This window comes from Micromys minutus, assembly GCF_963924665.1.
Source record: "Micromys minutus genome assembly, chromosome: 11".
Lineage (NCBI taxonomy): Eukaryota > Metazoa > Chordata > Mammalia > Rodentia > Muridae > Micromys > Micromys minutus.
The window spans coordinates 58,595,289-58,618,363 of record NC_137980.1 but is presented as its reverse complement, the minus strand read 5'-3'; the positions used below and the strand labels follow the sequence as shown (position 1 = coordinate 58,618,363).

General features: G+C 46.5%; 1 protein-coding gene across 5 annotated transcripts in view; it reads left to right on the top strand.

Annotated features, from left to right (window-relative positions):
* The window catches only part of DIDO1 (death inducer-obliterator 1), a 50,068-nt gene extending 30,347 nt beyond the window's left edge, over nt 1-19,721 (top strand). For all 5 annotated transcript variants that reach the window (XM_080925770.1, XM_080925772.1, XM_080925769.1 and 2 more), the window contains 10 exons: nt 2,307-2,766; nt 2,880-3,039; nt 4,064-4,180; nt 4,282-4,386; nt 5,222-5,354; nt 5,549-6,074; nt 6,604-6,757; nt 7,192-7,281; nt 7,951-8,146; nt 15,119-19,721. In XM_080925770.1, coding sequence (XP_080781896.1) covers nt 2,307-2,766; nt 2,880-3,039; nt 4,064-4,180; nt 4,282-4,386; nt 5,222-5,354; nt 5,549-6,074; nt 6,604-6,757; nt 7,192-7,281; nt 7,951-8,146; nt 15,119-18,345 — 5,168 coding nt within the window. In that variant the 3' untranslated portion in view covers nt 18,346-19,721. The remainder of the gene's footprint in view (nt 1-2,306; nt 2,767-2,879; nt 3,040-4,063; nt 4,181-4,281; nt 4,387-5,221; nt 5,355-5,548; nt 6,075-6,603; nt 6,758-7,191; nt 7,282-7,950; nt 8,147-15,118) is intronic.
* Nucleotides 19,722-23,075: the final 3,354 nt, after the last annotated feature.

The following is a 23,075-nucleotide window of genomic DNA, read 5'->3' as shown; positions in this document are numbered from 1 at the left end:
ATTCAAACATGAAGGTGAATCCCTGTTGCTGGCATTGCTGCCCTAGGTTGGCACTACTGCTCCTACCTGTAGGGGCTGGAGAAATGTGCCAGTCCCTTGAGCAGTTTCAATGCAGAACTGTTGCCCTTTGACACCTGCCAAAGTAGAAAGCTTGGTGTTTCAAGATGCTAGTAGGCAAATGGTTAGGGAAAGCCATTTATGGGACATACTAGTTTGTAATTACATAACATGCCTTTTATGCACTCTTGGACGTGTGCCTAAGATTGGCGTTAAGTGGGAAGAAGTCACCAGAGCTGTAAGGCAGAAGCAATCTAATGCACATTTATTGTACATCTGTTCAGTGTCACTGTCTCACAGCACTTGGTCCACACCATTGTCTGAGTGCTCACTCTTTCCTCAAAGGAGGCTGCTGATTTTTAGCCCCATACAACACAGCAGCCAGACCTGCAGGTAAATTGCTGAATGCACCTGTAGCCGAGAAACAGATTTCCCTTGCCGAGTCCTTAGACATTGCCCTTGATCTATGGGAATCTTGGCTAAGAATGTGTTCTCTCCATATATTTGTGGTATACACTATATTGCAAAAATAGGTTGTTGGCAGTTAAAAAAAAAAAAAAAAAAGTCTATTCCATTGCTCAGGGTATTCCTAGTTTCTATTTTGTACAAATCTGCCTCTGGTGTTTCCTGTTGTAACATCAGCTAGACAAGCATCAGCAAACCCCCTAAAGTGATTTGAGGCTGAAGTTTGGCACACAGTCTGCCTGTAGCAAAGTCCTTTGGGGTGGAATTGAAGGGCTTCAAATGAGATAGTTTCTCAGTACCCCTTTGTAATTAGCCATATGGCAGAGTTATAGGCTACCCCTCAGACAGGTTGGTAGTCCATTCTGGTGTCCCTAAGTACATAGAGTACTTGCTGAAGTGGGCTTTCCTTGAGCTCTCTGACCTTACTGGTATATGGGAAATGGTTACTAGGAGCAGAAGGTGGGACGTGTGCATCTATGATCTTAAAGTCATGCTTCAGTCATATGTACATGCTGAGACTTTAGTTTGGGGTTTTGGCAGCATATGGTGGTTAAAGGATTGCCTGTCTAGATGAACCATCTCTCGTTTCTTGCCTGATAGGATAGCAGTCCTGAGCCACACGTTCCCAGACATTACCTTCCCTCCTCTGACCACTTGAGCTGCTGGTCAACATGTTAGAGAAGCATCATTCAGTTCCATGACCCAAGCTGTGGTACTGATCTCCACTGATATAACTCAGGACATGGTGGGGGACAGGAAGCTGTCTATTACCTCCATGAACTATGTGGATTTTGCAACCTGAACTTGGGCTTGTCAGCAGGTACCCTTGTTAACACATTTTGTGAGCCCTTGATGCAGAATTTTAAACTGCCCACTGGCATATAAAAGTTTTGGTGCAAGCCAAACTTTTTGACTTAGCAATCTTTTGTTTTTCGAGACAGGGTTTCTGTACAGCTCTGGGTGTCATGGAACTCACACAGGCTAGCTTCAAACTCTGAGATCCACCTGCTTCTGCCTTCTAAGTGCTGGGATTAAAGGTGTCACCATCACTGCCCTGCTGAGAGGATTCGGTGTGTGGAGGGTGGAGGTAGGGTTGTATAAATGGCCAGCAATCATTTTAGCATTTGGTGCTCATTGCTCCCTTGCCTTCCATCATGAAAAGGAGTCTTGATTTTCTTTCACAAAAGCTCAGCAGGCTTCTTTCTGTTCTGGCATCTGAATTTTGGTGTGAAGATAAGTTGGCTGATCTTCCCTATAGGAAACTTACCAACCATGTCTACAATGAGCTTCTGGGGGGGATGGGAGTGATGAAGTAACGTGTGCACTTTGCTGAGAGAAAGGTGTCTACCTCGAGGACCCTGGGGGTTGGCTATTCATGGAAGAAAGATTGTTTGATTTTTTTTTTTCCCTCCCATTTTTTAAAAAGGTTTTTTAAAGTTCACGCAAAAAAGACCTTATTAATGAAAATGATCCTATAAATCTGTCCTATTTTGATGGCAAGTTTGTCCTTTTTTACAGTTTAGTAATTAATTGGAGCTTTTGATAATAAGCTTGTTTGAAGTAAAAGGTTTAATGTAATGATACATGAAAGTTTTTTCTTTCTAAAATATGGAGTAATTAACCCCATAGAATACTGCGCAACAACCTTTCTAAGTTAGAGTTTTTAAAAACCTGCAAAATATACCTAATCCGTGACTGTATTTGCTGTTTCCAGGACGGACATGTGTGTCAGCATGCTGTTCTGTATGTCACCTGCCCCTCAGTATGTGTGTTCTGCTTTTTAGCCATGAAGGATGACAGGAGAGGAGAGGACAGAACCCTGGCAGCAGTTACGGTCCCGAAGAAAACGGTTCCTCCAGCTTCCTTGTTGGGCAGACAGACTTCACCTAGAAATCTTGTTCCAAAGAAGCTTCCTCCTTACTCTAATATGGCAGGAGGCAAACCAGCCATTAAGAAGCTGCCTTCAGGCTTCAAGGGTACCATCCCCAAGAGGCCGTGGCCTGCAGCCACCCTGACGGGCACTTCTGCCAGGCAGGCAGGACCAACACCTGTGACATCTGCCTCCAAAAAGTTGCCTGGCTCTGCTGCTGTGGTGGGAGTTACCAGGAAGCCAATGTCTGCCAATGTTCCTGCACCCTCTTCGGCCCCAGGACGCCTTGGGCCTGTGAACCCAGCTCCATCACAGCCCAATTCACAAATTCGGCAAAATATAAGGCGGTCCTTGAAAGAGATTTTGTGGAAAAGGTGGGCCATTGTCTATGCTGTATCTCTCAGATGTAGCATTGATGATTATATTCTGGATTTCCCCACTAGGAAGTGCCCCTGGTTTATGTAATCCCTCTTCTCATTCTATTCAGAGTCAATGACAGCGATGACTTAATAATGACAGAAAATGAAGTAGGAAAAATTGCCCTCCACATTGAGAAGGAGATGTTTAACTTGTTCCAGGTTACTGATAATCGCTATAAGAGCAAATATCGAAGCATCATGTTCAACCTTAAGGATCCTAAGAATCAGGTCTGTGTGTCCCTGACTAGATGTTGGGAATTGTTAACCCAGAGTAGACCCTCACCCTCATTTCTGTTTTCTTCACAGTGATACACCAAACATCTGGAGTTGTAGACACCCTTCCTCTTACATTTGTGGGTCATCTTCACTGCCAGTACTGGAGTTATCATATAACCCCTCTCCCATTTTATTAGATTAGATTAAACTTTTATTTCTTTGAGACAAGGTCTTCCTGTAACCATGGCTAGCCAGGGATCAAGCTGACTTCAAATTCTTAGGAGATCTGCTTGTTTCTGCATAACAAGTTGTGAAATTTAAAAGTTCAAGTAACTTTCTCTCTTACCTTTCTTCCTCAGCCACATTAGATGTGGGCCAACCCTTGTAGTTCTCGACCATGCCAGCCTATTGCCTCTCCTGCTTTCTGCTGCTGGGGCTTGTTCATAGTGTTCTCTTGACTCTGAATACACACACACACACACACACACACACACACACCCGGCTAACCTCCATATTTTAGAACCAGAATCAGCACCTTGGCTACATCAGCTAGAAGTGTTGTGTTCCTACCTTTATTTCTGACTATGGGGGTAGGGGGTTCTCACTGTGTAGCTCTGGCTAGCCTCAAACTCAGACCCCAGTGTTCGGGTTAAAGGCCTGTACAATCTGTCCTTTTAACTACTTTTTTTGAGACAGAATCTTGTGCTTCTGTTTCCCAGGTGCCAGAATTGTGTGTGTTACTTTCACTGGCTTCTAACTTTTTAACCTATATTCCAAGCTGTATACATGATTAGTGATCCCGACACAGCATATCCTTGAAGTTGACTCAACTGGATTATTGCTGCCTGCTTCAGAGAAGCTGCTCATTGGGTTGAGGGTGCATTCCTATGCTGTGTGGGTTAGTGCTTGGAGCATTCAGGATCCGTCTGACTTCCATCGTACTTCTTTGTTCTTCATATTGACCCAGAATAAAGTACATCACTAAAAGTTTATGAATGAGGAGATGAAAGGTGCTTTTTTCTTTTTTTTTAAATAGGGGCTCTTCCATCGTGTTCTTCGAGAAGAAATCTCCTTGGCAAAACTTGTCAGAATGAAGCCTGAAGAACTTGTATCTAAAGAGCTTTCTATGTGGACAGAGAAGCCCACAAAGTCTGTAAGTACTGAGGAGTCAGTAAGCTAATTGCAGAATGGATGAACATTTCTTCTACCTATATCCTAAGGCTGAAGCTTTCATTTCTGTCCTCCTCCTTGTAGGTGATAGAGTCCAGGACTAAGTTGCTTAATGAAAGCAAGAAGAACACTACTAAACCAGAAACCATTCCTGACATGGAAGATTCTCCACCGGTATCAGATTCAGAAGTGAGCATTTGGGGTGTCTGGTGTTTGCAGAGACCAACATCTCTTACCTGCTTTGAAGGCATTATGTCACTGATGTTGACACAGCCCATATGTGTGCATGGTGGCAATGCTTTCCAAGTCTCTGCTGTGTTCATTAGAACCCTTCTTTGGTATGGCAGCTTAGTCTGGCCTACAATGTTTCATTCTGAGATTTTAGGGGTAGAGACTACTGCCTTCCATTCATTCGTTTTGGTTTTTGTTTTGGTTTTTTGTTTGTTTGTTTTGTTTGTTTGTTTTTGTTTTTTTTTTTCCAAAATGGTCTTTCTGGGTAGCCCAGAACTTACTTTGTAGACCTGGGTGGTCTTTAACTCATCTGCCTGCCTTCACCTCTGGAATGCTGGGACTAAAGGCCTGTGCTACCTCCATGCCTGGCTCTCCATTGGTTCTTTATTGTTTATGGTATTAACTTGAAGATGGATTGAATTTGGAAAAAAATTATCTACTTGAATCAAGCATGTTGGCACTTTGTAGATCAGTGGTTCTCAACCTGTGGGTTTGGACCCCTTTGGAGGGATCAAACAACACTTTCACAGGGGTCTCATAGCAGATATCCAGCATATTAGGTACTTAGATTACAGATCATAAGTTTCCAAAGTTAGGAAATAGCAACCCAAATAATTTTATGGTTGGGGTCACCACAACATGGAACTGTATTAAAGGGTCTTGGCATTAGCAAAGTTGAGAACCACTGCTCTAGATAGAAGGGAGAACAGGAGTTTCAGGGCCATCCTCTGCTACATTATGGGACAGTCTCATGAAACAACAAAGGCAAGACCTGTTTGCATTTCACTTGTAGGAACAAGAGTCAGTGCGGGCCGCCCCTGAGAAGAGCACGGCACCTCTCCTAGATGTCTTCAGCAGCATGCTGAAGGACACGACGAGTCAGCACCGGGCTCATCTGTTTGACTTAAACTGTAAAATCTGTACAGGTGAGCCTAGTCTAGGGGCTGAAACTGTGCAAATAAGACAAAACTTGGTTTTATTTAAAATTGCTCTTCTAACTAGCTGTATTCCAGCTAAGTTTAGACACTGTTTTCTGTACTCGGGTAGCCTGCCTTGGTTGTGGTGTTTTCCGTTGACATTCCCTTCACAACTGAGCTGAGATCTTGAACATGTTCTCCAGGTCAGGTTCCATCATCGGAGGATGAACCAGCTCCTAAGAAGCAAAAGCTTTCAGCTTCTAAGAAAGAAGACCTGAAGCCCAGGCATGACAGCCCTCCACCTGATGTCGCTCCTAACACTGCTGATGAAGGGATTGCAGAGACACTGCCTGACAATGCCTCTGAGCCAGACCTGGAGGGTATATCTGCTGTGAACCAGGAGAGAAAGTGTTTCCCTGAGTCTTCAGGAGACAGCCATCCTGAGCCATCTTCTCTGGACGGCCTTTCTCCCTCTTTTGCCTCCGGTGGGAGTGGGGTGGTCACCACTGTCACAGTGTCTGGTCGAGACCCCAGGACCGCCCTGAGTGGGTCTTGCACAGTCACAGCCTCCATGGCATCCCATCTGGACAACTCCCAGGTGTCAGAAACCAAACTGGACATACTAAAGCCTGCGTTGATGTCTGCAGTGGTGCCCAAGTCCATACTGGCTAAGCCGTCCTCCTCTCCTGACCCCAGATACCTGTCAGTACCACCATCACCAAATACAAGGTATGTCTTTCGGATGGAGTCTGAGCAAACCTCACACGCTTCCTCTAGACTGACCAGGGAGGCTTGTGATTAGACTATCAGAAATGTGATAAATCTTTTTCTTCTCCAAAAGTAGCACTGGCAAAGTTTTATTAAAGGACGACTTTGTTCACTTCTCACCACTCTGTTCTGGCTTCTAATGACATCAGATTCATCTGGTCAGTGATAAACAGGGCGTGCCAGCCAGACCTGTGGTGTGAATCGTCACTGCCCTAACAATGTTCTGTTCCTGGGTGCCTAGTTAACATTTAGGTGTCATTGAGGTCTTAGAAAAATTGTAACTTAATGGTTATTCTGATTTGTTGTTTGTTCAACTTTTTTTTTTTTTTTTGACCAAATATCTCAGTCATTATGATTTAAATAATTGCTTGTTAAGTGGAAGCCACAAACCTTAAGATTCTCTTTTGCTCCCAAGTATGAAGTCACCATATTTTGAAGTATCCATTGTACAAAAGGAAATTAATGTCTTTTTATTGTTTGTTTTGTACAGCATTTCAGAATCACGATCCCCGCCAGAAGGAGACACAACCCTCTTTTTGTCTCGACTCAGCACAATTTGGAAAGGATTTATTAATATGCAGAGTGTAGCGAAATTTGTCACTAAGGCATATCCTGTCTCTGGGTGTTTGGATTATCTCAGTGAGGTTAGAGCCAAGAACTACCCCCCCATGTGTGTGTGTGTGTGTGTATGTGTGTGTGGTGTGTGTATGCTGCCCTGTGGGGTGTGTGTGTGTGTGTGTGTGTGTGTGTGTGTGTGTGTTCATGCTACCCTGTGGGGTGTGTGTGTGTGTGTGTTCATGCTGCCCTGTGGGGTGTGTGTGTGTGTGTTCATGCTGCCCTGTGGCAGCAGGTTATACAGTATGGCCAGAGACAGAAATGTGAACCAGATGTCCAGGATCCCAGTTCCCTGCCTCATCTTCTGAACACTATTTTTGGAAGGCATGTGGTTAGCCTCCCACACTGGCATTAGTGACACTTTCTTTGAAGTTGTGATTTCATTGTGCAGTCTGGTGAATTACTGTGTCAGTCTCTGAAGGCTGCGGCTCAGGTGTTAAAACTGCATATTCTTCTTGTTTAGGATTTGCCAGACACTATTCACATCGGTGGAAGGATTGCTCCAAAGACTGTGTGGGATTATGTTGGCAAACTCAAGTCATCGGTGTCCAAGGTATCTGCACACAGTGTGCTCGCAACAACGGTGGGAGGTTGTGTTTGCTCACACTTACATAATTTATAAGTGCGAAGGTGTGAAGTGTACTTACATCTAGTTTCTATTGTATCATAATGGCATGAGTGTATTCAGAGTTTAGTAAATGCACCAGCTTTTTTGTTAACTCTACCATGCTTAAGGGAAAAGAAAGCAATTCTGAGGCATTCTGACTCAGGCAAAGTCTCAGCTCACACTCGGGACAGGTTCTGTGTTCCTAGAAATCCCTTAGGTCAGCTGCAAGTAATGTCTGTGAGGGTTCTTTTAGAAGTGGTGTGTAATTGTACCAGACTGAGGGGAAGTAAGCCATATGTAATGACTTTCTAGTGTGGAAATACCCAGATGGCACTTGCTAATGGTGTGTCATGTCATCACCAGATTAGTGCAAGCTTGCTTGGTGTCAGACACATAAACTGACAACTGTACATAATTACTCACTGGAATTCCTGGGAGTGGCAGTGGTTTCAGCCCAGTAGTCTGACTGGAACCCGTGTTCTTTACCCTTGATTTATGTTAAAGAGTAGGCAATAGGACTATGACAGTCAGGACAGAATTACTAGACAGTGTGTCTTAGGGTCCGCATCTGAAGGAGGATTGAGCATGCTTCCTTGTGCTCTGTTTCCCTTACAGGAGCTCTGTCTGATCCGCTTCCACCCTGCCACCGAGGAGGAGGAGGTTGCCTACATCTCTCTCTACTCCTATTTTAGCAGCCGTGGCCGCTTTGGGGTTGTAGCTAATAACAACAGGCATGTCAAGGACCTGTACCTGATCCCACTGAGTGCTAAGGACCCTGTGCCATCCAAACTCTTGCCCTTTGAGGGCCCAGGTAAGCACCCAGTTTCTGGGAGGTGATTAGGTCCAGCCAGTCCTCACACAGTCCTCTTCACTGACATAGTCTTCTCAGGTTGTCACAGGGACATTGGCCTCCTGGCCCAAATTCCCAAGAACTAGATTAGGATGACCAGTGGAACCATGCATGGCAGGAGAATCTGTACTCTGAAATGTATGCACATAGCTCTAAAAGTATCTCAGGTCATATGAAAATAGACTCCCTGCTTAAAAACCAAATTGTTTATACCTCAAACCAGAGAGCTGTTGACATGTCAGGACTCAGAACCAGACCGAGAGAGGAGATACAGGGCCTGCCTGTGTCTAAGGGTGACTTCTCTGCCAGAAAGAAGGCTGCTGTTACTGTCACCACTCCACTCAGAGTGAGCTGGCTTCTTCATTCCAAGGGACTTCTTTCTCTACATGACTTGATTCCTAAGGGGCCAGCAACAGTGCCATAGAAACACATTCTAAAGTGACTACTTTTCACTCACTGCACACATTGTGAGCTCTTTCCTCTCCTCTTTTGCAAACTACTTTCCTTGGAAGTATTGTTTAACAGATTACATACACAAGGTGGGGTTCAGGTGACACGGAGGGGCCTGGCTTAGTGGTGTGTGGTTTTTTGAACACCAGCAAGGTGTTCTCCTGGCCTCAGTTAGAGAATTGGCACTAGGTGCCTGAAATGGTCATTTCTATCATGTCCCCAGAGGATGAATCTTATTAGCCAATGGGTTTGACATGTGTTAAATATTATTGAATGTACTGTTATAGAAGTAGCTCCTGAATACCCCAAAGCCTGTGCCCCACACCACTTGCACCACCCCAAACAGCTAGGCCCAAGCCTGTTACCCCAATCACAGCTCTGTACCAACTACAGACTGCTCCTGGTTCATGACACGGGTTTGGTTTGCCTGTGCCTGCAGTTAAATATCTGTGCACATTAAGGTGTTGCTTGTGTCATAATGCTGGGTTAATGTTAGTCTGATGCACTAGATGCTTCTTAGTTCCCAGCACATTTCAAAAGCAATATATATTAGTGGCTTCTGTAAAGCCATACTGGGGATTTATTTTAAAAAAAAAAAAAAAAAAAGAAAAAAAAAAGCCACCATCTAGGTGGCAGAAGGTGCCCTGGAAGTGCTTGATGACAGCCACGTGAAGAACTCTGGCCAGCATATTCATGACCATGGGCAAAGAGGCGTCCAGTTCTCCTGCAAGTGAAGATCCAGAAGCTGACCTGGGAGAAGAGCAGCTAGATACTTAGATATGTCTCAGCTGGTGGGTAGTGTATGTCCACGTGTGGTGCCTATAGTGAGGGCAAGTACTGCCCTTGGACTGGCGCCTTCATCTCAGATGGAAAAGCACAGCATACCTTCCATCTCAGAATCGTGAGTTAGATCTCTTGCCTCCTGTTTGCTTATAAACAAAAGCAGCACTTTCTCCTTCATGCCTCTCTACCTCATCTTCATCTCAGCATTGCCAAACGAGGACAAACTGTTTGGAATGTTGAGTCTGCAGAGTACATGGGCGTTGGGGTGCGTGGGACCCTTAACCAAATAGGACTTGCAGGAGGTTCCCAGTGGCCAGGGTCAGGAAGAAGACCACCAGAGGAATGGCATGGCGATGGCTGCCACACGGATGCAGGGGAATAGCCAGCTGAAACAGGGCAAGGAAGAGCACATTGTGCGTCCACGGGACAAGAATTGGGACTTGGCCTACTATATTTCACTAAGTGAGGGGCACTGACCTCCAAACTTGTGTTCAGTAGCTGGCCAAGTAGAGGACACACTTGCTGGGTCCATGACACTGAAGGGTGCACTCAAAAGGTGGGGCTCTGGAAAAGTAATAAAATATTTCATAATTAGACCATAGGATTGATAGACAGTTTTAACGATAGTGTTGCCACAATGACATATGTGGTATGTGCACACTGTCAGTACAAACAGCCTTGGCCTAGGCCAGGCTTGTAGCTGAACCTGCCTTATGTACTGATGGCTTGACTTGGCATTTTTTAGGTGTAGGTAGGAGTGTGTGTGTGTGTGTGTGTGTGTGTGTGTGTGTGTGTGTGTGCTTGCTTGCTTTCGTTGAGTGTGAATGGGTTGGATCCTTTCTCCTGGCTTGGTTTTACCTGTCTTCATAGCATCTGATCTTTACAGAAGCTCTGGGCCATCTACAGATAATAGCTCTGTCCCATAAGCTGACTGTGGCCCCACCTGAGTACCAGTTACCCAGAAAGCTGGGGGTCAGTGTACACACCTAGGAAATCACTGGGGCTTGGGTCTGCATGCTCAAAGCCCTGCTCTTGTGATGAAGCTTTAGCCTTAAACTGCTATCATAGCAGATGTCAGGATATCCTGGTGTGGCCAGATAGAGTAGTCCCCTGTGGTGTACTTATCAAAGATCATGGTGGGAGTAGAGAGGGCCTTGCAGGAAAGTGACCCACTGCTTTATGTACCTCAGTATCTACATATGGGGCCACTGATGGCTTTCCATCTGAGCTCAGAGCCAATTAGTTTCTGATGATGGCCTTTTGAACTCTATTTCTCTTATTTGAAGGAAGACAAGATCTCAAAGGCACTCTGGCCACACCCCCAAGGACATCCCCTGCCAGCTCTAACAAGTGTGGTTCACAGACCCAACCAGTGCATCATGAGCTGCTGGGTTTCTTAATGACACTAGTGCCCTTGTGGTTTTGTAATGATTTTCCACAAAAATGCTGTCTGTTCTTACTCTGTCAGACACTGATGTTTATTATTTTGTATGGATATTTCAAAGGACAGCTAGGAAACCTAGGTCCCTCTGACCTTGCTGTCCATCTTCTTCACATTTGTTTAGATGCTGTCTTAAAGCCACCAACAACTCAGGCAATTTGTGGCCTTAGTCAAGGGAGCAAGACTAGTTACAGGGAGTACTTCTATCCAGCCCTGACAGCATTGAGTCCAAAACCCACGTACCACTTGATATGCATCGGGGCACACTGCCCAGTTGGAGGAGAACCAAGACACTTGGTTCTCGCGTCGGTGTCTGTTGCACCCCCAGTCCACTCAGCATGTAGACAATCTCCTCCCCAAACCACCATCAGTTGCTCCAAGGGAAATGGCATGCCTCTATCCATAGAAAGCATTTCTCGGAGTGTCTACTCCAGTGTTTTTGCGTTGACTTTAAATAATTCCATTAGCTGGAAAGTTCTATGCATTGAAATATTAGCAGGTAAGCACTCCAGTTTTCTTGTGTATGTATCAAAGCTTTGCACAGAAACTGTAACCAAAGCCATATGGTGTTGAATTGAATGTACTACTTTGACAATCTAAATCAATAAAAATATGTCATAGAAACTGGTCATTGTTTGTTTGACTTGGAACCATGTGGTAGCTAGGGCCACTTGCCCTAGGTTTGCCTCTGCTCCTTGTAAGCCAACATAACTCTCTTCTGGTAGTACAGTGGCTCCCAGTGTCCTGCCAGGTGGTGTACCCAGAAGGCATGCAGACTGGCTTGCTCCATGGTGTCCTTTGTTCTTGGACACCTGGAAGAAGATGGACAGTGCCCTTGTTATCCCAAGTATGCACTGGGTGCAGTGGCTTTACCCTGGTCTTAGAGCATCAGAGTGCAGGAAGGACATGTGCGTGAGTGTGTGTGTGCTAAGGGGGTTGGGAAGTATACAACTCCCTCATTTGCCAAGTGTGTCCAAGTCATAACTAACTAAAAACTCCACAGTTTCTGATGCAGCAGGTGTGAACATTTCGTTTTGACATAAAAGGACTTTCACTTTGAACATCTTGAACATACTGTTAGATTGGGGGATAAATATCAATTTGACAGGTATGAGGTCAGTGAGAGTCAGCTTTTGGGTGATTCTGTTAATAGACGGGAATGCTAGCATGCACACAGGTCACAACCCCACCCCCCACTGTAGAAGCAGGGGGTTCAACATTTTGCAGACTTGCTAACTGGATCCAGGTCCTGAAAGATTAACTGGCACAGCTTTTCAATTGCACCTTTGTCTGGTTTCTCATTCCTGTCTGGTACCCCGAGTCTAAAGGCCAGTCATCTGCTCTCACACACAGGAAACATCACTAAACAATGTTTCCTGTAGGACAGCACATTTTACCTGCATCTGGTATGTCAGTCTCCCATGCTTCTTTTGCCTCCTTGTGTGAATTGACAGCTTCAAAAGAACCCCAAGGAGGGTGGTGAGCAAGTAGCTACCACCCTGTATGGTGGCTGGCTCCTGTGAGCTTCACATCTGTACTGCAGCCGGAGTATCCATTGCTTCTCAGGCCATACACCCCACACCCCAGGGAGAACCTGATGGTTGACAAAATACAGCAAGCCTGGAAAGTGGACCCCAAGAAACCGGGACCTCTACTGCACTTTCTTTCTCCAGGTCTTGGGTAGAGATGGGGAGTTGGACCCTTTGACCTTCATTGGAGTTTGCTATGTGTCACCTTGCTTACACAATGGAGCAGTCATTAACCGTTGGGACATGTCCTCCTCAGTGAAGATTCTTCCGAGGCCCAAGATGAATTATTAAATTTAGTTGTTGACAAGATTGTTGTTCCCAGGTTCTAGTTTACAGTCAGATTTGGGTTTTTCTTTGTTTTGGTTTTGGTCCAGGCTGTACTGTAAGTCACCCTATAGTTGGCCTTGAACTCATGAAGATCTTCCTGCCCTCTCACACTCCTGAGTGGATGATGCATATGAACCACCATTCCCTTTGAGTATTGCCTCAGAATAGGGCTATATATTCTGGGGAGGTTAGCCAAAAAATTTAAGAATATGGACCAGCCTGTGGAGCCCAGCGTTATGCATTTGATGGCCAGGTGATCAGCCAGAAACATCTGCTGGTGAGATGCCATTCTAAGCAGCCTGCTGTTGCTCAAAACCAGCATAAAATAAAGAGCTCCCAGTCAGAGCATCCTGCTGTGCTGGGACACAGCTATTTTCATTTTCTTTATTTCTCTCTCTCTCTCTCTCTCTCTCTCTCTCTCTCTCTCTCTCTCTCTCTCTCTCTCTCTCTCTCTCTCGTCTCTCTCTCTCTCTCTCTCTCTCTCTTTAAAACAAGGAGTGGCCTAGACCCCATTTTCCATTTTGAATTTGGTTGCAGTGGAAGCCTACTAGAACAGGAGTCTGATACCATGGAGGGCTCATTACCTATTATACTTAGGTGATCTGAAAGCCTTTTTTGGAATGAGCTAATATGGTCCCTCTTGTGGAGGACTACTGGTCAGCACTAAGACCCCACACACACAGCCTTTAGCACCATGTCCCTCCAGCCCACCACTTCCAGATCCCCAGCTAACCTAGTGTCAGATTCTAGAAAGACCTTGGCTTACAGAGCCATCCAGTAAAACATTTGAGACCCAAATGTTCCAACAAATTTTAATAACTTGAACTTGCAAGCTATAGCCATTTTCTACAGACTTGCCCTGAAAGGCTATAGATATGGGTTAACAATTACTCTAGACTATAGATCTTAACAAGCCATATGATACCTAGGAAGCAAATAGCAGCTGTCATTTTAAAAATCCCTATATCAAGAAAACTTGATAGGTAGCCTTTCATACAGTGGAGAAGTTTAGATACGATGTTCAGTAAGATCGACCTGCTCTCCAGGGTTATTTTCTGCCTCCTAACTTTTTCTCTGATACACACCAGACAATTACAGCCCTATCAGTTTTTGAATGTCCCTCCTGAGATTCCTGAAAAGAGGAGGGCTTGCTTGGTATGGGGTCTATTCCCCATTGTGTGCTAAACTTTACTAAAATTCAGGAATTGTGGCACTCTAACTACGTAAGTCTAAAAGCAGTCGTTCACAGTAGCTTGAGCACAACATCTTTGATTTTAAGTGCTTAAAGTTTATAATGTGAGTATATTTTTATAAAAGTAAACTGTGATCAGATTGACAGCTTGTTTCACTTTAGGTCTGTACTTGACACTGTCTCACACACACACACCCATCCCCGTCCCCAAGTTAGAATTTGTAACTGGAACTTTTCCTGGCTTTGTTCTACGTACAGGAGTGGAAGCTGGCATTCCTGAGTTGGGTAGCCACACGGTTTTAGAGTAGCCCTTGCCTTTTAGGTGCTCTGAATCTCCCTCGCACTTCCTCCCTGGAGTAAGGCCACCACCACCATTTGCAAATGCCCCTCTTTTTTCATTCAAGTTTGGGACAAAGACTTAAGCCGTAGGTGGTTGATGGTTGCTTTGTAATCCTACTCTGCCTGAGCTCCCAGCAGCTGCCGCTGGGATAGCTGTTGTGCCCATGTTCACCACTCAGTAACAACTGCTTGATAGTGAACAGTGAATGCCCAATGAATTTTGTTTTAAACTGAGCTTTGTTTTCTTGTTACAGTCATTTTGACACCAGACCCTAAATACACTGTACTGCTTGTGTGTCATTGTAGTTTCAGTTTAATTGGTCCCTAAATAAATATTTGCTAACTTAGTATATTTAACTTAATGTATTAAATTTAGCTCAGTACAAATTTTTAGTTAAAGCTAAAAGGGGGTTGCTCTCTTCTGGCATGCAGTAGGGGCAAGCGTGAGAGTAGGGGTGAGACTTAAAACATAGTCGGCCCTGACAGTCAAATGTTCCAGTGACCACTGGCTGCTTATCTCTCTCATCTTTTCTGTAGCTTTCTCATTTCAGTACCTGGAAAGACACAGTATAAATTCTGATGTGGGATGGAATTGCTCATGACTTGAGTTCTTGTTTTGTGTTTTCTGGTCAGGCATTGATCTGTTACAGGTCCCTTTCAGACTACTATAGGTGGGACTGGGTGTGTACGCTGGTACATTCAGGGACTGGAGTCTCTTGGCCTTGTGCTGCAAACAGCTTCTCAAACTTGGCATATTTTATTTTACCACAAAATCTCTTTCTGCCCATTGAAGTTCCCCCCACAAAAAGCCATGGGAAAGAGTGGGAGGCCGGCTCAGATTCTAAAGTTGGTATAAATGTTTTGTTTTCTAGGTCTTGAGTCGCCACGTCCAAATATAATACTTGGGTTAGTAATATGTCAGAAAGTGAAACGTCCTTCAAGCGCTGGTGAGCTGGACAAGGCAGATGAGAAGCGGGCTCGACTCCAACAAGAGGAGACAGAGACTTCAGTCTACCCCAAAGTAACTACAGCGTTGCCAACCGAGAAGAAACCTCCCAAGTACAATGTGCACTCTGCAGACACAGCTGCCAGCAGCACCACACCCCCGGGTTCTCCTCCACCCCCTCCTCCTCTTCCTGAACCCCCAGTATTGAAAATACTGTCATCCCTCAAGCCAGGGTCCACCAGCACTGTCACAGCGCCCACCACATCTGCAGTGGTCACTACCACAGCCTCCCCTGTTACTGCTGCCACTTCAAAAACAGCCTCACCTCTGGAACACATCCTGCAGACTCTCTTTGGGAAGAAGAAATCGTTTGAGCCATCCAGTAAAGAATCTGTTGGGTCTACTCTATCTCCACACCAGGATGCCAAGGCCAAGGCGGAAGATGCCATGTCAGCAGCTCCCTTGTTGGATCCAATTGTTCAACAGTTTGGTCAGTTCTCAAAAGACAAGGCTCTGGAGGAAGAGGAGGAAGATGACAGGCCCTATGACCCTGAAGAAGAGTACAACCCTGAGCGAGCCTTCCATACCCTGCTTGCTGAACCAGGGAGGCCTCATGATGTGCAAAGTGTTCCTGAGACAGCTGAGAGGGAAGAGGTGGCCTATGACCCAGAAGATGAGACCATCTTAGAAGAAGCCAAAGTGACCATTGATGACTTGCCCAATCGCATGTGTGTGAAAGTCAGCTCCACGGAAAGGCCTGCCGACCTCACCAGTGATGCCTCCAGTGCCTCTCTGGTAGAGCAGCAGAAAATGTTAGAAGAGCTAAATAAGCAGATTGAGGAACAAAAGAGGCAGCTGGAGGAGCAAGAGGAAGCCCTTCGACAGCAGAGGGCTGCTGTGGGTGTGTCCATGGCACACTTCTCTGTGTCAGATGCATTGATGTCACCACCTCCCAAGTCTTCCTTGGGCAAGACCGAGCTGTTCTCTCAAGAACAGCAAGCCCCAGACCCAGGTCAGGGAGCCCTGAGCACCAATCACAACTTAGACTCAAGACAAAGTAGAGACCCAAGGCAGGCCAGGAGACTTGCTGCAGAAAACACGGAGAATGAATCCCTTCCTAGGGCCCCCACAGGAAGCACACCTGGCCCACAAGGCACCCTCCCTGCCAGGGAGACTCCTGGGACTGCCGTAGTCCAGGGGCCTGGACTGGCTGCAGAAGTCAAAGAGCCAATGGCTGTTCCCTGGGCTCCAGGTGAAAACGCTGTGTTGAGACCTGAGCATGACATCCAGAAATGTGAGCACCCTGGTAACCCTGTCTCATTACCACTGGACACCAGTCACCTCCCTACAGCTGGGGATGGCACAGCCAGGCCAGCACCACCCCGCAGAGTGCTGCTGCCCACACCCCCTAGCACCACCTTTCCATCCAGCTTCCCTTTGCAACCTGAGGCACAGAACTTTAGTTCTGGAGGCAGGGAACCTTTCTCAGGGCCCACCTTTCTGTCTCAGGAAACCTCTCTTGGCTCATCCCAGTATGAGGACCCCAGGGGTGCTCAGTCTGCTGGCAGGAGTGACAGCCCAGTAGCTGACATGGAGGACAGCAGAGAGCCACAGCCCAGGCCTAGTGAGGGCACTGCTTCATTCCCCCCACCTGGGCAGAGGGGAGGGGGCCCTCAGCCTCAGTTTCCTGCACCACGTACTTTTGGGATGTCAGGTCATCATGGCCCCAGTTTCCCCGGACCGAGGGGGCCAGTCCCTCCTTTTTCAGAAGAGAACATTGTCCCTAACAGTGATGGATCAAGAGGCCCTCCACCTGCCAGACTTGGGGCACAGAAACCACCAATCCCTTCCTTGTTTTCTGGGCAACATGGACCACCTCCCTATGGGGACAACAGGGGACTCTCACCTTCTTATCTTGGTGGGCCCAGAGGAGGAGCACCTGCCCAATTTGAAGATCGCAAGGATCCTCACGGGGAGAAAAGGGAATTCCAGGATACACCGTACAACGAGATGACAGGCGCCCCTGCTCAGTGTGAAGGGCCAGATCAGGCCCAGTTCATGGGGAACAGGGCACCCTTTCAGTTTGGAGGCCAGAGACGGCCACTGCTAACTCAGATGAAAGGGCCCCGTGGGGGACCTCCACCCTCTCAGTTTGGAGGCCAAAGGGGACCGCCTCCTGGTCATTTTGTGGGCCCACGTGGGTCCCATCCTAGTCAGTTTGAAACTTCCCGGGGCACTCACCCTAGCCAGTTTGAAGGGGCCAGGGGCCAAGCACCAGGTTTCATGCCAGGCCCCCGGGGCATTCAGCCCCAGCAATTCGAAGAGCAAAGAGTGAACTCGCCACCAAGGTTTGCGGGCCAGAGGGCATCGGCACCCCTGCCATACGGAGGACCAAGGGGCCCTGCACCCTTTCCTGAAAAAAATGAGCAGCCGCCTCGATTTCACTTTCAAGGCCCATCTTCACAACCCGTGAAGCCTCCCCCTCGGCCCCTGTTGGAGCTACCAAGCCATCCTCCTCAGCATAGGAAGGACCGATGGGATGAGGCAGCCCCAGCTACTGCTCTGCCTTCCAGTACTGGGCCTGGACAGGGCCATGAGGCCGACGGGCAGTGGGCCACATCAGAGTTCCGAGAAGGCAAAGGCCATGAGTATAGGAGCCCAGCTTTTGAAGGTAGACAGAGGGAGCGATTTGAAGCAGGACCTAAAGAAAAGCCTCTGGACGAGCCTGAAGCCCAAGGGTTGGAAAGCCGGCAGAACCGAGCATTTGAGGATAGAAGGCGAGAGCGAGAGAGAGGCAGAAACTGGAGTCGAGAAAGAGACTGGGAGAGGAGCCGGGACTGGGACCGGCATCGAGAGTGGGACAAAGGCAGGGATAGGAGTTCCAACAGGGACAGGGAGCGAGACACCGACAGGGCTAAGGAATGGGACCGGAGCCGCGAGAGAAGCCGGAATCGCGACCGGGACCGTGAGAGGCGGCGAGACCGAGACAGGTCCCGGAGCAGAGACCGAGACAGGGACCGTGGGAGAGCCCGAGACAGGGACAGGGACCGAGGCCGGGACCGGAAGGACCGCAGCAAGAGCAGAGAGAGCCCTCGGGACTTGAAGCCTGAGGCCAGGACCTCTGAGGGGGGCCCTGCTGCAGCCAAGGCTTAGAGACCATTGCACTAGGGGCTGGTGACACGACCCGCTGGTGTGGACAAAGACCTGTGTCAGCTATTGTATATAGGCTCAGCCTGGCAAAGACCCCTTTAAAAGCCAAGTGCATAAAATGTGTTGAGCAAAGAGTTTTTGAAATAGCTATGAACTTATATGCAGGATATAATATTCTGGACTTCAGGAATGACTGTAATTTTGTGTATAATGGTTTGTTACAAAAATTCCCAACTTTACAATTCTGATTTTTAAAAATATTTCCATTTAAAATTGGAGAAATGGGAAAATGTCTACAAAAGCATATTGCTTTTTTTCAGATTATAAAGTTTTTCCAATAACTTGACTGGTGTAAGTTTTAAGGGATTTTCATTGGACCTTAAGAGCTAGCTTTCCCTGTGTAGCCATCTCTGCTTCGTCTCTGCAGGGGCTCTCAGTGCTGTCCTGGTCGAAAGCGCTGTTGCGGGGAGCTGGGGGGCGGTGCGCAATTGCAGCTGTGGGAGAGCAGCCTTCTGAGGCCCGGCTCCCGGCAGTGCGTCACCTTGGATGTTTTTCAGAACATAATTAGAAATAATCTGTCCTAGTGGAAATTGTTACATTTTAAATAACAATTTATTTTTAAATGTTCAAATTTATCAGCCTAAAGAAAGAAGCAAAGCAGTTCAGAGCAGTTTAAGAGGGAAGACGCAGGAGTCAAGCACTGCCCATTTCTGCCCTCTGAGTGGCTCTCTGCAGATTCAGCCTCCAGACAGGTGATGGGTTTGGAAGCATCTCAGTGGGATGGGGCAACGTTTGTACCAAATCTGGAAGTGAGAATGATGATGGTGGAGCAGCCTGCTTCCTGAAAGACTATCTGCTGTGTAGTCCCAGTTGCCTCTGAAGATGCTGTGAGAAGGCTGGCTAACTCAACTGACTGTGCAAATATGTTTGATAGTTCCTTTTATATTTTCATAAACTTACTTTTTCAGATAGAGAATTAGCTTCGTTTGTTCTTCGGAGTCTTATTTCACTCCACACTGTACATCACTACAGATTTTTTCACTTTATAGCACAGAAGTTTTAAGTTGAAAAGACATGGGAAAATAGCAATTTGGAATATTTGCTATTGCAAACCAAATAAATAGTAGGTTAAATTACATGAAAGTGTCAGCTTCAACATATAATATGTGAAGGTTTTTTAAAAAAAGAAAAAAAAAGACATGTAAAGTAAAATTTTCTAACTTAAATGCACAAGCATAAAAATCAAGTGTGTTTCTTTAGGTTTACTTTGTAGAGATTTCTGTACATTGTATTTTGTATTGCAGAGTGTTATCACTGTCCATTGAAACACAGGACTTCATAGGTTTTGTTACTTGAAGTAGAATAAATATCTACAGAGTTCTTGTCTCTGTCTTCACTCAACCTTGACCCCTGGTTATCCCAGGTACAGGCAAAGGCATCCCACCCCCAACTGGCAGCTCTACTTTAGTGTATCAGGGCCCAGGGAGTAATGTGCTGGCTGGTGTCCTGTACAGAACCCTGAATGCATCAGGCTTGTGGGATTGCAGGAAGCCTGGAGGTGTCACTGGAGGCAGCCTGTGTCAGAGCAGAAGGTGGTGGGTCAGGACTGCACTAGTACCATGGGTAGAATCTAGCCTTTCACTGCTGGCTTTTTAAAAGGAGCTGAGCTGTAGAGCCAACCACCGTTGGCCAGGCTCTCGAGCGTGCGATCCTGCCCTTAACTGCCACCTACTGGTAAGACTTGGACCTAAATCCAGGTGCTATGTCCCCACATCCGCAGGATGGTCCCGACCAGCACCCAGCTGAAGTGTTTGCTGGGGCATGGAGGCTAAAGGCAACTCACAAGCCTCTGACAGTCATATCCCCTTTCTGATAAGACTATATAGCCTCAAATTCACAACAATCCTGCTTCAGCCTCCTGAGTTCTGGGATCACAGACCAGCACCATTACCTCTAGCTCCCGTCTTAACTTGATCCTACTACAAGTGTGCCTTTGCTGGGTTATATATCACACGTTCATTCCCAAGTTCTGTGAACCCTATTGCAGGGTTTGGTAGACAAGGCTTCCAGCTCTGGCACACCTGAGAAGGCAGACTGGGGGAAATGAAAAGTGTTATTAGGGCCCTGTGTATGGTAGTGCCCTCCACCCCATACTGGACCCCTGGCAACACCAAGGACATACATTACCAAGTCCAATAACAAGCAATTGTGTCTGTGTGCCATGGTGCCTGCCATCATACCAAGAGCAACAACCATGGGGAAGGCATCTGGCAGGTACTGGGCCTCAAACCTGCTTCCCACAGCAGCACACAAGGGGTGGGGGGCATCCAGCCAACTTTATACCCACTGCACTGTCAGTAATGTTTATGTATTTGCTTTCCTCATTGCTGTGATAGAATATCTGACAGGAAGACTGGAACAGCAATCATTAACAGTGGGGGCTTATGGCATGTCCTGTTCACATCTTAGTGAATCAAGAACCATTCCTAGAGCTGGAGAGATGGCTCAGTGGTTAAGAACATTGGCTGCTCTTCCAGAGGTCCTGAGTTCAATTCCCAGCAACCGCATGGTGGCTCACAGCCATCTATAAATGGATCTGATGCCCTTTTCTGGCACTCGGGTGTACATATCGATAGGACACTCATATAAAATGGATTTTTTTTAAGGAGAATACATTAAAAAATTGCTCAGGACCTGGGGCATGGTTGGGATATACCCCTCAAAGCCACCCTTCTCTAACTTGGTGGCTTATGTCAACCAATTAGGTCCCCAGAGCAGAACCTTGTGTATTCAAAATTTTGAGTCTGGGGAAGACATTTCAGACCCAACCATAACACTATCCTTTTTAATTAATAAAACTGGGATTGTATAATATTGGGCTGTTTTTGACTTGTCGATAAACTGGGTATAACATGTTTATAGCGGGGCTTGGTGACATGTTTTGTACGCAGGCAGATCTCTGAGCTTCGGGCCAGGGTTCACAGTGAGACCCTGTGTCAAAAACAGTACTATTTGCACGCTTTGTATCTATTTTTTAAGGGTTTTTGTTTTGTTTTGTTTTGTTTTTTTTAATTTAGCTTACTTTGGAGTCGCCTGTGCTCTATAAGAAGGCCTGACCAACCCATTGGCTCACCAAGCTGGACTTTGGTAGAATTGTTTCTTTTTTTTTTTTTTTTTTTCTGTCACCAGAGCCTTATCTGAGCCAGCAGGCATGTTCACATCTTCCCAGGAAAAGTTAACACAGAAAAGGCTCACCAGGTGTGGCGTGGCATGGTGTGGTATAGCACTTGTGAGCCTGAGGTGAAAGACCGTTCAGGACTTGTAGGTTTGTAAAGTCCCAGGTGCGGCTGTAGAGACAATGGGAAATGCAGGAAGCGTACATGAAAGTCAAGGCTGCAGTGGTATCCCGGTCAGCTGCTGTAATGGTCTGCCCATTCCTCTTTGCTTTGCCATACTACTACTGGTTTCGAGGACATGATTGCTGTACTGGCTAGTTTTGTGTAAACTTGACACAAGCTGGAGTTATCACAGAGAAAGGAGCCTCAGTTGGGGAAATGCCTCCATGAGATCCAACTGTAAGGCATTTTCTCAACTAGTGATCAAGGGGGGAGGGCCCAGCTCATTGTGGGTGGAGCCATCCCTGGGCTGGTAGACCTGGGTTCTATAAGAAAGCAAGCTGAGCAAGCCAGGGGAAGCAAGCCAGTAAGCAACATCCCTCCATGGCCTCTACATCAGCTCCTGCTTCCTGACCTGCTTGGTGATGAACATCGATATGGAAGTGTAAGCTGAATAAACCCTTTCCTCCCCAACTTGCTTCTTAGTCGTGATGTTTTGTGCAGGAATAGAAACCCTGACTAAGACACACACACACACCTAGTAATTGTCAAAGCCAAATAAAATAACCATATTTTGAGTTTTATTTATTTGTAAGTTAATCAGGGATAAGCATAAATTGGATGTACTACATTTTGGTGGCCAATGTGGGTCATAAAACCAAACTATTTGAGACAAGTTACCTGGTAGAGAGACACAACCCTCCCCCCAAATCAGTTTTCAAGTTGCTGTTGCTTGGAACCAGTTGGACTACAGCACCTGGGAAAACTTTGCATTTCTTGGGCTGCAGATAGAAACAGAAGCTGTGGTTCTTCCGAGAGCTGCACGCTACTCTGGAAAGCTAGAACTATGTTGGGCAGAAGCACACCTGTGCTAAGGCCTACTGCAGAGAACAGCAGCCCAGGCTGGGTCCACGGAGTCCCGAGCCGGCTGTCTGGTGAGAGCTGCGTGCTCAGCCAAGCATGGCAGGGCACATGGGCCAGAGACGACTGGCAGATGCCGGGAGATGAAGGCCTAAAGCTGAGCAGAAGCAGGGAAGGTTGGAGAGGCCTGGCCAAGGGCTGGCAAAAGGCTGAGCAGGGAGCCCTGAGCTAGATCAAGAGCTGGGGCAGAGCTAACACAGAGCACAGAGCATTGAAAGGTCCCAAGAGTCTAAACTGATACAAGAATAATATAAGCGAAGAGAAGCTAGGTATTAAAAATAACATAAATATTTGATTTAAATATAGAAAAGAGTCCTTAGGGAGAAATTTCAAATCTGAAAGAATGTTTTTATATTTGGGATGGAGGGAAGCACGGTGACACGCTGAGTCCGGGTTCCATATGATCTTGCTTCACCTATTGGCTTACAAATGGCTGAATATTTTGCTCAGTGACTACAGTTCTGTATGTTATCTGTG